We start from the raw sequence: 13,989 nt of genomic DNA, 5'->3' as shown, positions 1-13,989 counted from the left end.
GCGACCGGGAAGGGGACACTGGTTTACTTATATCGTTCAAGTGCTTCACGCTGTCGCTACGCATTGGTGACATAACTCTACTTTACTAACGTGTCACTAGAAAACCACTCTTAATCTCTCAGATTGGACTAAAGAAGAGCAAATATGTTTACAAACCTTCAGGAATCATAGATCCCCCCTCCCCACTACCTACGATGGAACCTTCCACAGGCGAATCTGCCATTGGCTACTCAGTAACCAATAAAAACAGGGTTAGGGTTAGGGTTAAAACAGGTCAGCCAATCAGAGGCCATATTCCAGGGGTCGGAACGAGGCTCCATATTTAACAATGTTCTTGATCTTTCGGTCAAGTCTGCAGTGTCTCTCTGATAATTTATTTGATTGTATTTCATATTTAATGTTTTTTTTATTTTATAGATACTTTTGCGCTTCATTATTAAAATTGAATTGTATAGTATTAACTTAAATTAAACAGAAATTGTATTTTTTTAAGTTAAGTATACAACTCAACATGTGTTCTGTATTTTAAATAAATCACATGCACATTAAAGTGGCCTCTTTCATGGCTGTCCTGTTCATATTTGTGTTGGGCTGGCTCCAGTCCTGAGGTTCACTGGACTTGTGAAACCAGGAGGAGCAGGTGGATTATCTTTCTGAGAAGAGCTGCTGAAAATAATCAGAATACTTTATTCTGATTCTGACTAAATGGTGGCCATGAACGATGGCTAAGTTATGAGAGCCAAAGATGAAGCACGTTGGCTCTCTGAAGTCATGCTGTCATTTACGTCATGAAAACGTTTATTTAATCCTGCTGTCATCTGCGTGAACTGCAGTCAGTAATGACACAGAAGGACCACAAGATGGAGACATAAACCTCTGACTGAACTCAAGACGAGACGAGATCTTTTATTATCCACAGGTTCTCAGGTGGAGTCTCTTGAAGTAAAGCCAGGTGTGCCCTCTGAACATTATTACTGCATATGCACAAAAACAATGCTTTGATTTGAAAGGTTCAGAGAGAGTTTAATGACTCCATCAGTTATAATTTCTGACCAGTTTAACCAACTAATGATTATTCTTATATTTTCATATTCATATCTTCCTAAATGTTCTTGTCTCACAGTTTTCAGCCTACCACAGAGTCACAGTATATTTTAACGTGTGTTTGATGCTGCATGTAAGACTGTTTTAAATTTATTTGTGAACTGCTGCTAGCATTTATATTTAAAGCTCATAATACATAATATTATATTTGTAATAATATTTAAAAACGTTAATTTAACTTTTTAATTGTATTTGTATTTAATTGTGTTTTGATCAGCCATAAACTAACGACGACACACCTACACACACACACACACACACACACACACACATTTCTGCCTTCGCGTTTTTTCGTCTTTGCCCTTCTTGTCCCAGTCTGCCCTCCGTACCGTGAGAGGCGTTAACAGCAGATAAGACTCCGGTGTTGTTGTGAAGATTAGGTTCTTATCGCCGATATCCAGCGGCTCAATTCACAACTATCAGCCGGACTACCAGAGCTAGCGGCGGCTACAGCGGAGCAGCGGCCCGTCCGAGCAGCCGGAGGCGGTGAGTGTCGCTGTCATTAGCCGCTAGCTGTTAGCCTGCTACCAGCTGTGTGACATGTAACTGCCTACAGCCGAGCGATGCTCGACTGATGTGTCCAGTGATTACCTCGACACTCAGCCCCCAAAGTCCCGCCGACAGGGTTATAACGGACCGGTCTGCCGAGCCTCAGTGCTCCGGTGAGCTAACGGGGGTCAGGGGGCATGCTAACAGCCGAGCTAGCTGTGCTTCATCATTGCTCAGGGCTACCCCGAGACTACACTTCATCATCAGCTGTATGTAGCAAGGTGATAAAAGTACATAATATTAGACCTAGGAGAGGGTAATCGCAGTGTATCAGTTACATACAGTTAAAGTAAATCCAGCATGATTAAATTCTTTAGGCAGTAAAAGTACACAGGTAGGATTGGGGCAAAGTAGTAAAAGTACACGGTAATGACTCAGAGAGGGCAGGAGATGTTTATGTCAGGTGCCAGGCGCTCTCCTGAACATGTGGCTGCTGTTTGTGACACAGCTGCCTTGCCCTGTGCTGTGATTGGACACGACGATGGTGGTGGTGTTTACAGGTGTGTCTCTGGCAGCAGTGTGTGGGTCAGGTGGCTCCAGTCAGACACCATGAGTTCTAAGGGAGGCGGCACCGCTCTGACCCGCCGTAACTACAGGCTGGCGTCAGACATGGACAAGCCGAGATCCACAGGTATGAATGCTCAGTCACTTCAGCACGTACCCACCACTCCTGCCCTCCGATTGGTCTGTCTGAGTCAGCTGTCCCTCTGCCAGGTATCGTGAACGAGAAGATGCTGAGCGACTACCTACACCATGTGTTTCCCTCCACCAAACAGGGACCCACACTGGCCTCGCTCAGGTAAGCTCATGCTGTGACACCCCCCCCCCCCCCCCCCGATGCACATCTCTGAGCAGGTAAGAGGCGAGACCACCATCAGGTTCAGTTTTTACAGCTCTAAACACAAACTGAACACAAACTGATTTTGTTTCTATTTTAAATGTGCGAGGCTGTAAAACTGAAACCAGACGCAGGAATGAGGCCGACGGTCACAGCTGCTGCTTACTCTGAGTGTGTGCACGTGTGTGTGTGTGTGTGCGCGCACGTGTGTGTGTGTGTGCGCGTGCGTGCGCGTGTGTCCTGAGTTCCTGTTTAGTGACTCAGAGCCTCGTTATTTAAGCCGGCCAGGTTCATGTTACCTTCAGCAGCTTTAAACACACACACACACACACACACACACACACACACACACACACACACACACACACACACACACACACACACACTCGGATACAATTCATGAAATCTAAAAACAAACATCAACGTTTTAATCATGTAAAACTTTTTTCATTTGTTTTTTAACTGTAAATTTTCATTTTGTTCATTTTTAACCTTATTTTTCTATATTTTTTTCCTGTTTAATAATCTGCAAAAATGAACTTTGGGTGTGTGTTTATAAATAGTCAGATTGTTTTGTTTCTTTAAACATATTTTTTATATAACACATTTTAAAATGTAACCAGTTTCTTTTTGGTGATTTCTTATTTCTGTGATTGTCTCTGGGGAAAAAATCTGATTTATTGTAGACGTAGTTTTGACTTTAAGTCCGATTCTTTTTCTATCTAACTTTTTGTTTTTATTCTGTTTTTGAATCTTGGTTCATGCTGTAGGAAGATTTTTTTTTTATAGTCGTGGACTTCTTTGACTTTTATGTTTCAGGGGTTTTTTTTAGGATGTAGTTCTTTCTCTTGTCTTTTTTACAAACTGTTGTACTTCCCAAAATAGTTTTTTAATAATTGTTATTTTTCTTTTTTTTGATAAATATTTGTTGGGTTTGTTTCTAACTGAATGACTGTGCTGTGATTACCTGATGTGAGAGTCGTGTGCTGGTGTTTTTCTGTGTAACGAGTCTGGTCTCTGTGTCAGTGAACGAAGTTTAAATGGAAAAATCAGACTGAGCTGAAAGGAGGAAACGATAATGAACAACTCTGAGAATAAAATCTTTTCTGTCCCTTTGTCGTCTTTTCCTGCCGCTCTGGGTTTCAGGAAGCCTCTGGGCTTCCAGGATCTACCTGCTCACCTGGAGAAGCTGCTGTCTGAGGACACGCCTACGGAGGACGGTAAGGCTGGAAGCGTCTGTCTGCCTTTAAAACCAAACCTTATGTTCTGTGACTCAGAACGAGCTCAAATGTCTGATAACACCGTCACCTGAACCTGTGCAGGTCAGGCTGTGGACGGTCGTCTGGGTCCTCAGCCCGTTGTCCTCGATCACACCAGCGGCTTTGAAGGACTCCTGTTTGTAGACGACGACCTGCTGGGGGTGAGACACGCCGGAGACCATAAACCAGTGAAACCAGTCAAAGTTTGGACACGTGGCTGATGTTTGTCCAGACTTTTGATTGGTACTGTAGAAAAACACTTCCTATGTGTGATAAGTGTGTAAGGGTGATGAATTTCTCTGCATTCAGGTCATCGGCCACAGCAACTTCAGCTCCATCCGAGCGACCACCTGTGTTTATAAAGGTACGTTGTCTCAGAAAAAGCTTTGACTTTTGGGTTTGTGCTGAACTGACTCAGTAAATATGACACACAACAAAAATGAGCCCTGAAACAAAAAACTGTCACAGGAAGTGTGACCTTCTCTGCAGATGGGCTTGCTTTTCACAATAAAAGTCCAGTTTAGAAAGGTCGTCTGATCTGGTTTTCCTGTATTATTGTCGACCTTCCAATATAAAGCACCCTGAGGCGACTGTTGTGATGTGGAGAATGATTTTGGGCTGTTTCTGTCTGCAGGGAAGTGGGCCTACGAGGTGCTGATCTCCTCTCAGGGTCTGATGCAGATAGGCTGGTGTACCCTTAGCTGTCGCTTCAATCAGGAGGTATACACACACCTTGATGATGAACCCTGTAAAGGCCTTGACACGGCGCATGTTGTGAGGGAAAACAAAACATGAAACTCGACTGGGAACTGGTCAGAGCTGTTATAAATAAATGCTGCAGGTTCATCCTGCAGAAGTACGCAGTGAGCGTCAATGGCTCCATTAAGACTGCAGACATGAACCCGGGGGCTCAATCGTGAGCCGCATGGAAAACTGGGACAGCTGTGAAGGACTGACTTTCTTCTTGTTTCTCAATATTGTTGTTATGAAGGAGGAAATGATCTATACACACCAAACAGTTTGTGTATCAGGATTTAAACCTTTTTATTTCCGCTGCAAAGTTTTAATGCGAGTCTGTGTGGACTCACTGCTGGAGCTTCTGCTGGACGTCAGAGGAACTGCAGGATGTGGAGGTTGATGCTTGATTAAAGGGTTTTTGACACGCAACATTAATGTTGCGTGTCAAAAACGTTGGAATATTTGTTGGTAAATTTAAAAAAGAAGTAATTGAAGCTGGATATTTGCTTCAATCAAAGAGCTAAATTGAGTTTTCTGTGGCTGGTGTCTGAGGGCGTCCATTAAAAACTGTCTGTTTTTCACCTCTGCTGCATCCGTTCCCATGAAGGATGGCGGCACGGCGATGCTGAACAGTGTGTTCTTGTGCTCAGGAGGGTGTAGGTGACACGCCGGACTCGTACGCTTACGACGGAAACAGAGTGAGAAAGTGGAACGTGACGACGACAAACTACGGAAAGGTGAGCTTGAACACAGACGCTGGGATCTGCCCCTCTGTTTCATCATGTGACCATAACGGCGTGTTTTCTCTCCCCAGTCGTGGGCAGCAGGAGACATCGTGAGCTGTCTGATAGACCTGGATGAAGGAACCATCACGTTCTGCCTGTGAGTCCCTCTGTCCTTTCCTTCCCTCCTTTCCTCCGTTTGGTCGTCTTTTTACATCTTTGGTTCAAACCGAGAACTTCTGATCATCAACATATCAGGATGGCTTTCTGTCCTTCACTTATCCTAACGTCAGCCCGGAGTTTATCAGGCTAGCTGTCAGCATGAGCCTGTGACAGAGGCGGAGTTTGGAGCAAGTGACCAATCAGAAAAACAGACAGGTTTCTTGATAGCAGAGCAGCTGACTTTACAAAAAAAGATAAAACTGTAATTTTGAGAAAATGTGACGACAGAGTAGACTAGAAGCAACATCTGTGAAACATCTGTAGCGTATGTTAGGTATACAGAATGATTGTCACACTTAAATGTTTCAGAACATCAAACAAATGTAAATGTTAGACAAACTCGAGTAAACACAAAATGCAGTTTCTAAATGAAACCGTTTGTTATTAAGGAGTAAAAAGGTGAAACCAAAGCTGACCAAAAACAACACAAAGTCTAGCCTCAAACATCTCGATGATCCCGAAGACTTCTGGGAAAATACTCTGGGCTGATGAGACAAAAGTTGAACTTTTTGGAAAGTTTGAGCCTCTGTGGCGTAAAAGTAGCAGCATCTCAGGAAAGGAACATGATACCAGCTGTAGGGTATGGTGGTGGTAGTGAGACGGTCTGGGGCTGTGTCGCTGCCTCAGGACCTGAAGACATCTACTAAAACCTCCTGAAGGAGAATGTCTGGACATGTGTTCATGACTTGGCTTCTGCAGCAGGACAATGATCCAGAACACGGCAGCAAGTCCACCTCTGACTGGCTTTAGAAAAACTAAAGGTTTTGGGCTAGTGGAGTGGGCTAGTCGAAGTCATGACCTGAGTCAGACTGAGATGTTGTGGCATGACCCTAAAAAGGCAGTTCATGCTCAATCTAGGGGTGGGCAGTATAAACGGTATAAATTTGGCCAACGGTAGAGATTTTGACTATACCGCTATAGCGCATGTTGATGGTGTCATCAAGCTGCGCCTGTTTTGGTCGAAAGCATCGCAGCGGCTGCAAACATCATCTGCAATGTTTATGCCGGGCGACAGTCATAGCAAAGAAACGAAGCACTTTTGGAAGATGGGGAAAGCCAAAACCTGCGCTTCCTCCACTTCTGTACCATTGATTCATTAATGTTGAATTCTCTCCAGCTGCTCTGTTCCCATGTTGTTGCAGTATATTAATGACTAACCTGGTATTGTGGATGGATTATCTCAGTTGTTCTCCTGACTGAAGTTTGGTCCGTTTACAGCATCCTGCCATGCGATTGCATTTGTCTCTAACCATCAGGAACCCTCATGTTAACTATTATCGAAAGTTAGCGTTCATCCTCCAGCTTCACTGTGTTTATGCTATGCTAACATAGCTGTGTCGCTAGCAATCACGTAGCACATCATTATATACCAGCTAGCCAAACTTCAGTAACCCTACAAACATCACTGCTGTTTAGTTTTCTGTCTTCATTTATGTTGGAAGTGACAGCAGAGCTGTACGTTTGAATGCATGTAACAGGCATCTCCGAAAACGTGAGAGCACTTTTGCAAATATGTGATGTCTTGATGAACCGAGCAGATATTAGAAGTTTACACAGAAACATTCTCGCATGAAAATATCTTAAAAGTTTATTTTGTGACCCAGAAAGAGTAATATTTCAAACTCCGCCCCTCTGTGTTCCTCCGCCACTGCCTCGTTTGAGTTTTGGATGAAATGGATTCTGGGATATTGCATTTTGTCATTTCGAGCTGATTGGAGACCAGAACAGCCAATCAGATTTTTTTGCATCCAAGTCTGTGATTGGCTGGTTTTGTGGCACAAATATAACGGTGTAGAGAAAGAGTTGAGCGCGCGCGGGCAGAAATGTTGCGAGGAAGCGCAAATGCAAAAACTGAGCGAGAGGGGCTGCTGTGTGTGTGTGTGTGTGTGGATAATAGCAAACACTGAAATACAGTTTTTGCACGCAGGAATGAGTTTTGTTCACTCAAATTCAGCTTTTCTTTGCACCAAATAAATTTCTCGTCAAAATGCAACACTTGCACCTGTGTGCCTAATAGTGAGTAATATACGTTATACAGAAGAAAAGAATATATCGCGATATATATCGTTACTGCACATGCTTCAAATTATGCCGTGATATGGATTCTAGGCCATATCGCCCAGCCCTAGCTCAAACCCTCCAACAATTCTGACGGTTGGGCCAGAATCCCTCCACAGCTGGAAAAGACTCACTGACGGTTATCACAGATGCTTGAAGGCAGTTGTTGTTGCTAAGGCGCACCCAGCCAGTTATTAGGTTTAGGCACGTTTCCTTTGATAAACCTTTCAGGGAGTTTTTTGGGTAAATCATTCTGATTTCTGGCCGTCACAGATGAGACTGTACATGTTGGTCTGCAGACTGAATCAAAAGGTTTTAAGCTGTCAGTGACTCCGTTTGTGGTTGAAGTCTTCTCTGATGTGTCCTCATTGTTTAGTAAAGCACTGAGCGTGTCCTCTGTGTCCTCAGGAACGGCCAGTCTTTGGGGACGGCCTTCACCAACATTAAGATGGGTCCTGGCATCGCTTACTTTCCCGCCATCAGCCTCTCCTTTAAAGAGTCAGTGGCTTTCAACTTCGGCAGCAGGCCCCTCAGATATCCTTCACAACTAATCGCAAAGTGTCCAGAAGCCCTGCCGGCAGGTGTTAGCGCCACTCCCCTGGGAGCTATCAGGGCCGTACGTTTGCATGGTGGAGTCATGGACGGCACAGAGAAGCTTCTACAGGCGTAGGATTTCAAACTGAGCTCTTTTTAACTAAGCTGGTCCCATTGTATTTTTTCAGCATCCATCTGAAAAATGCTGTTTGGCTTTATGGGTTTGTACAACTCTTTTGCTGTGAAAGATTTCCCTGGAACATCTGTAAGCGGAGAGTCCTCTTCACACACTGAGGTTAATTATGGAGTTCCACAGGGTTCAGTGCTAGGACCAATTCTGTTTACATTATACATGCTTCCCTTAGCATCATTAGAAGACATAGCATACATTTTCACTGCTATGCAGATGACACCCAGCTCTATCTGTCCATGAAGCCAGATAACACACACCAATGAGTTGAATTCGATTGGATAAATGCTGCTGTGGTGTCGTGAGTTTGTCTTTAACCCGACTGTGACCCACGTACCCCGTGGACGGCTACCTGCCCCTCCAGAACCCTCCAGCTGCAGACCTGATGAAGGCCCACAAACTGCTGGGCTACATCAAGAACGTCCTGTCCACCGCCATCGACGCTCAGGTAGGAACACGAGCAGGTGAAAATGGCATTGCCTGTCTTCAGCCTGGTGTTTGGTTGACGTGCAGGTAAAGTGAAAGGTGCGTCCTTTGTCTGTCCTTTACTGCTGCAGGAGGAGAGGCTGGTGGAGAAGGACTGCGCCGTGTGGAGGCTTCACGGAGAGCCGACCGTCCTCGTCACTCTGGCTCACATCTTTAACCACTTTGCTCCACTCATGGTGAAATATGCTGTGTTTGTAGCTTTTTTCCTTTATTGCATGAAGCGTCAGGAAACTGAAAACCACCCAAAGATACCGATGTGAGGCTAACAGGGCGTGTTCAGAGATCGCTAAAACTGACCGCTGCTCTGTTATTAACTGAATAATCAAAGTGCTTAAACAGCGCTGTGGTTAAAACGAGGCTGCTCCTGTCGTCCGTGTTTCTGGATGAGGACTTTTCCACCAGAGTCTGTTTTTAGAGTTCGTTTTTATTATCAGACGTTGTCACTCGTATTTAAATACACGGAGAAGAGACGACAGGGAAAAGCATAAACTACGTCGGCTCGCTTCCTGTCGTGGTTCATACGAAGCATAAAGTTTCTAATAATGAGCTGAGTGTCACTCAGACTGTTTCTCATGATCCTGCTGTGAGGCTGAGACACAACAAACAGAAGCAGATTATTCAGCTGGATTTTATATCCAGCATCAGAGCTGTAACTGTAAAGTTTAAAAGAACAGACTGCATGCAGCCACATGAACTGAAGCAAACTGGAGATGGCCTTTGTTTTAGTTCCCAGACTTCTCGTGCACCGTGCTCTGCAGCTGATTAAATCCATCCACAGTGGAAACTAAATCCTCTGTTTGGGGCGCTGTTTGTGCAGGCGATGCGTTTGAATGGATGAAATCACCTCTGTCTGAAAATGTGATGTCATCAGGTCACGTGCACTGATGGTGGGGTTGTCTGGTTGCAGTGTAAGGTGTATCTGGTGGAGGACGTGCTGATGAACTTCCTGCTGGGGATTCTGGAGGGAGGAGGTTCGGTGGACGAACACCCGCTCATCCAGCAGCTGCTCGACCTCTTCTGGCTGCTGATGGAGGTAAATCTGCACGCTCGGCTCACTGCTCCAACCATGGCGCCCCACCAGCCACCGCAGGCCTAAACCCAAAAACTGGACTGTGCGTCCACAGGGTAACTGCAAACATGCACAGAAATACAAGACGTGTAAACAGAAGAAGCAGGACGCGCTCAGGTTCAGGGACGTCATTTAAAGTTGCTGCATTTATACCTGGCCTTGTGGACCGTCACCTTAACACCTGTTTACCTCATTGTTGCAGCTCCGCCTCGTGTCCGACTGTACAGGTGCGTTTTCATCATGACTTCCTGTTTCGAGCTAAAGTCACACAAAAACATGAAACGCAGGTTTTTACTGTGAAAACCACGAACGTAACAAATCATTTAAAAATGTTACATTTCCAGAACGGTCTGATCAGCTGGTTGCTGTTGATGATCTGTGGTAAAGCTCCACTTCGGTTATTAAAAGCACGCATCACGACCTTTAGAATACCTTTTGACGAGGGTCGGTGTACGCGCACACCTGTCGGTGTTTCTTTCCTGAGACAGTTTCATGTTTTCTTCAGTGCGAACTCCCCCGCCTTCCATTTTACTGTGTCCGTTCATCAAGCAGCTCGGATTGATGCGGCCGCACAAACACTCGATCAGCATCTTTTATTTATTCCTGTTGTGTCAGCCAATGAGGAGAAAGCTTCATCACCTGCAGGTTGGGCTGAAAGCTCCTCTTGGTTAGTGACCTCAAAAAGAGGGAGACGCATCCTGCTGTACACCATCTCCTCACAGGAGGCGGCCCTGGGTTTGCATCGCCCCGTCATGTGTCCAAAACTCAAGATGGTTTTTTCTTTTTTATGGTCCGTCGACCCACTTTCAGGCCTTTTTGCCTTTTTCACGAATAGTTCACAAACCTTTAAAGACAACAGGCTGAAATTTTCTTCATATCAAGATGAATCTGTAACTTGGGACAGATGCATAAAAACTTCTTAGAGTGGATGCTCTCCTGCAGAGTTCCACATCTGAGGATACATGAATAAAAACTAATGACGGCATGGATGACGTGTGGTTGTTAAAAACAAAACATCAGCACTTTGTTCAATAATAGCAAGTTAATAATAATACAATGTTCTGGAGTATTGCACAGTACTTTCACCTCCTGTAGGAAGCGTCGGAGCTGCCCAGGACACCACCTCCAGGAGGCCAGCGCCTCAGCTGCCTCCCTTCAATGTGGAGACATAGCTGCTCCACTCAGGGCGCCTCCTGAATGGCTGAGCTCCGCCCTGTCCCGCTAAGGGGAGCCCGGCTGTCAAACAAAGCTCATCTCCACTGTGAGCTTGAAGGGTTGCTCCATCTTGGGGTATTAAGGTTCAATTAAAATGTTAACGGTTGGGTTAAATGAGTAGTGACCATAGCAACGTCGACTGGTCACACACGTCCGTGTGGGTGTTTCTGCTCCAACCGCTGCCTCTGAGGCAGAAACCCTGTGAATGTTTCGAGCACGTGTAGTGCCGACAGTTCATGCTGAGCTCCTAAATAAAAGTGACAGCATGCTGAACATGTGTACAGATCTCCTAATAGCTGATGGTTGGTTTATTTACCGCCTCACGGTGGCACCCAGACTCCACAGAGGAGGACCCGGAGGTTCAAACAAGGAGGCGATGGTTAAAAGCACTCGTTTAAATTGGTGATATTTACTGTAGAGCGTCTGCATCAGGATGTTTTTCTGGAGTACCACAGCCTGAAACCTCTCTGTCCTCGCTGTCCTCTCTGTCCATCTGCTGTCCTCTGCGTCCATCTGCTGTCCTCTGCGTCCATCTGCTGTCCTCTGTGTCCTCTCTGTCCTCTGTGTCCTCTCTGTCCTCTGTGTCCTCTCTGTCCTCTGCGTCCTCTGTGTTCATCTGCTGTCTTCTGCGTTCATCTGCTGTCCTCTCTGTCCTCTGCGTCCTCTGTGTTCATCTGCTGTCTTCTGCGTTCATCTGCTGTCCTCTCTGTCCTCTGTGTCCTCTCTGTCCTCTGTGTCCTCTCTGTCCTCTGCGTCCTCTGCGTTCATCTGCTGTCCTCTGCGTTCATCTGCTGTCCTCTGCGTTCATCTGCTGTCCTCTCTGTCCTCTCTGTCCTCTTTGTCCTCTGCGTCCTCTTTGTCCTCTGCGTCCTCTTTGTCCTCTCTGTCCTCTGCGTCCTCTCTGTCCTCTGCGTCCTCTGCGTCCTCTGCGTCCTCTGTGTCCTCTGTGTCCTCTGCGTCCTCTGCGTCCTCTGTGTCCTCTGCGTCCTCTGTGTCCTCTTTGTCCTCTCTGTCCTCTGCGTCCTCTCTGTCCTCTGTGTCCTCTCTGTCCTCTCTGTCCTCTCTGTCCTCTGTGTCCTCTCTGTCCTCTGCGTCCTCTGTGTTCATCTGCTGTCTTCTGCGTTCATCTGCTGTCCTCTCTGTCCTCTGCGTCCTCTGCGTCCTCTCTGTCCTCTCTGTCCTCTGCGTCCTCTGCGTCCTCTCTGTCCTCTGCGTCCTCTGCGTCCTCTTTGTCCTCTGCGTTCATCTGCTGTCCTCTGCGTTCATCTGCTGTCCTCTGCGTCCTCTCTGTCCTCTCTGTCCTCTGCGTCCTCTGCGTCCTCTTTGTCCTCTCTGTCCTCTGCGTCCTCTGCGTCCTCTTTGTCCTCTTTGTCCTCTTTGTCCTCTCTGTCCTCTGCGTCCTCTCTGTCCTCTGCATCCTCTTTGTCCTCTCTGTCCTCTGCGTCCTCTTTGTCCTCTTTGTCCTCTGCGTTCATCTGCTGTCCTCTTTGTCCTCTGCGTTCATCTGCTGTCCTCTGCGTTCATCTGCTGTCCTCTGTGTCCTCTGTGTCCTCTCTGTCCTCTCTGTCCTCTCTGTCCTCTCTGTCCTCTGCGTCCTCTCTGTCCTCTGTGTCCTCTGTGTTCATCTGCTGTCTTCTGCGTTCATCTGCTGTCCTCTCTGTCCTCTCTGTCCTCTGCGTCCTCTGCGTCCTCTCTGTCCTCTCTGTCCTCTCTGTCCTCTGCGTCCTCTGCGTCCTCTCTGTCCTCTGCGTCCTCTGCGTCCTCTTTGTCCTCTGCGTTCATCTGCTGTCCTCTGCGTTCATCTGCTGTCCTCTGCGTCCTCTCTGTCCTCTCTGTCCTCTGCGTCCTCTGCGTCCTCTTTGTCCTCTCTGTCCTCTGCGTCCTCTGCGTCCTCTTTGTCCTCTTTGTCCTCTCTGTCCTCTGCGTCCTCTCTGTCCTCTGCGTCCTCTTTGTCCTCTCTGTCCTCTGCGTCCTCTGCGTCCTCTTTGTCCTCTTTGTCCTCTGCGTTCATCTGCTGTCCTCTTTGTCCTCTGCGTTCATCTGCTGTCCTCTGCGTTCATCTGCTGTCCTCTGCGTTCATCTGCTGTCCTCTCTGTCCTCTGCGTCCTCTGTGTCCTCTGTGTCCTCTCTGTCCTCTCTGTCCTCTCTGTCCTCTGCGTCCTCTGCGTCCTCTCTGTCCTCTCTGTCCTCTGCGTCCTCTGCGTCCTCTTTGTCCTCTGCGTTCATCTGCTGTCCTCTGCGTTCATCTGCTGTCCTCTGTCCTCTGCGTCCTCTGTCCTCTGCGTCCTCTGTCCTCTGTTTGCAGGACCACGAGGTGAACGAGTGTCTGAAGCAACTCATGATGTCCTTACTCAGGGCCTACCGCTTCTCCCCCATCATCCCAGACTTGGGCTTCCAGGTAGGACAAACAAACAGAGCCCCACAGGTTATATAAGGTCAGGGGGCGGGGCCTGCAGAGCGACCTCACTGACACAGGAGGTTCATCTTCAGAGACCAAACTTTAAATGTTTGTGTGCAGGTGGCGACAAACTTCATCTAAAATCTTTTTTTTTTTTCATGTCACGTGTTTCCAGATGTTCTCCAGCTGATGTGCTTGTGTTTCAGATCCACTACCTGCGGCTGACCACGGCCATCCTGCGCCACGAGAAATCCAGGAAGTACCTGCTCAGCAACGTCTTATATCCTTCAGCCGCCAAGCGAAAGCGCTCTGTGACATTTAAACCGCTGTCGCGGCATTCTCCTTAACCGAAGCTCACGTTCGATGTTCTGCGCTCGGTTGTGTTCTTTTACATCAAGACTCCTCTGAGGGTGAAGGAGGCGGGGCTAGAGGAGCTCATCCCAACCACCTGGTGGCCCACGCACTTCGACAAAGAGGTGAGAGAAACCGAGGCTCTGCCGTTTGCGTCTCCTCGCTCCTGACGAAATGTTATCGAGTGTGTCAAAGTCATTAAGCTGAAAGCAGCGAAGCTCAAACAGAGAGAGGCCGTTTACCTCTGTGACGTGCG

General features: G+C 47.0%; 1 protein-coding gene across 1 annotated transcript in view; it reads left to right on the top strand.

Moving 5' to 3' along the window:
* Positions 1-1,419: 1,419 nt before the first annotated feature.
* rnf123 (ring finger protein 123) overlaps positions 1,420-13,989 on the top strand; it is a 109,579-nt gene continuing 97,009 nt past the window's right edge. Inside the window, exons 1-16 of the mRNA XM_080892507.1 lie at positions 1,420-1,590; positions 2,102-2,284; positions 2,368-2,452; positions 3,638-3,711; positions 3,814-3,911; positions 4,060-4,114; positions 4,385-4,470; positions 5,139-5,225; positions 5,303-5,370; positions 7,899-8,024; positions 8,548-8,662; positions 8,772-8,876; positions 9,608-9,733; positions 13,290-13,382; positions 13,589-13,657; positions 13,736-13,858. Of these exons, the coding sequence (XP_080748633.1) occupies positions 2,203-2,284; positions 2,368-2,452; positions 3,638-3,711; positions 3,814-3,911; positions 4,060-4,114; positions 4,385-4,470; positions 5,139-5,225; positions 5,303-5,370; positions 7,899-8,024; positions 8,548-8,662; positions 8,772-8,876; positions 9,608-9,733; positions 13,290-13,382; positions 13,589-13,657; positions 13,736-13,858 (1,392 nt within the window). The 5' untranslated portion in view covers positions 1,420-1,590; positions 2,102-2,202. The remainder of the gene's footprint in view (positions 1,591-2,101; positions 2,285-2,367; positions 2,453-3,637; positions 3,712-3,813; positions 3,912-4,059; positions 4,115-4,384; positions 4,471-5,138; positions 5,226-5,302; positions 5,371-7,898; positions 8,025-8,547; positions 8,663-8,771; positions 8,877-9,607; positions 9,734-13,289; positions 13,383-13,588; positions 13,658-13,735; positions 13,859-13,989) is intronic.

This window comes from Rhamphochromis sp. 'chilingali' (assembly GCF_963969265.1).
Source record: "Rhamphochromis sp. 'chilingali' genome assembly, chromosome: 9".
Lineage (NCBI taxonomy): Eukaryota > Metazoa > Chordata > Actinopteri > Cichliformes > Cichlidae > Rhamphochromis > Rhamphochromis sp. 'chilingali'.
This window is presented reverse-complemented; position numbering and strand designations above follow the sequence as displayed.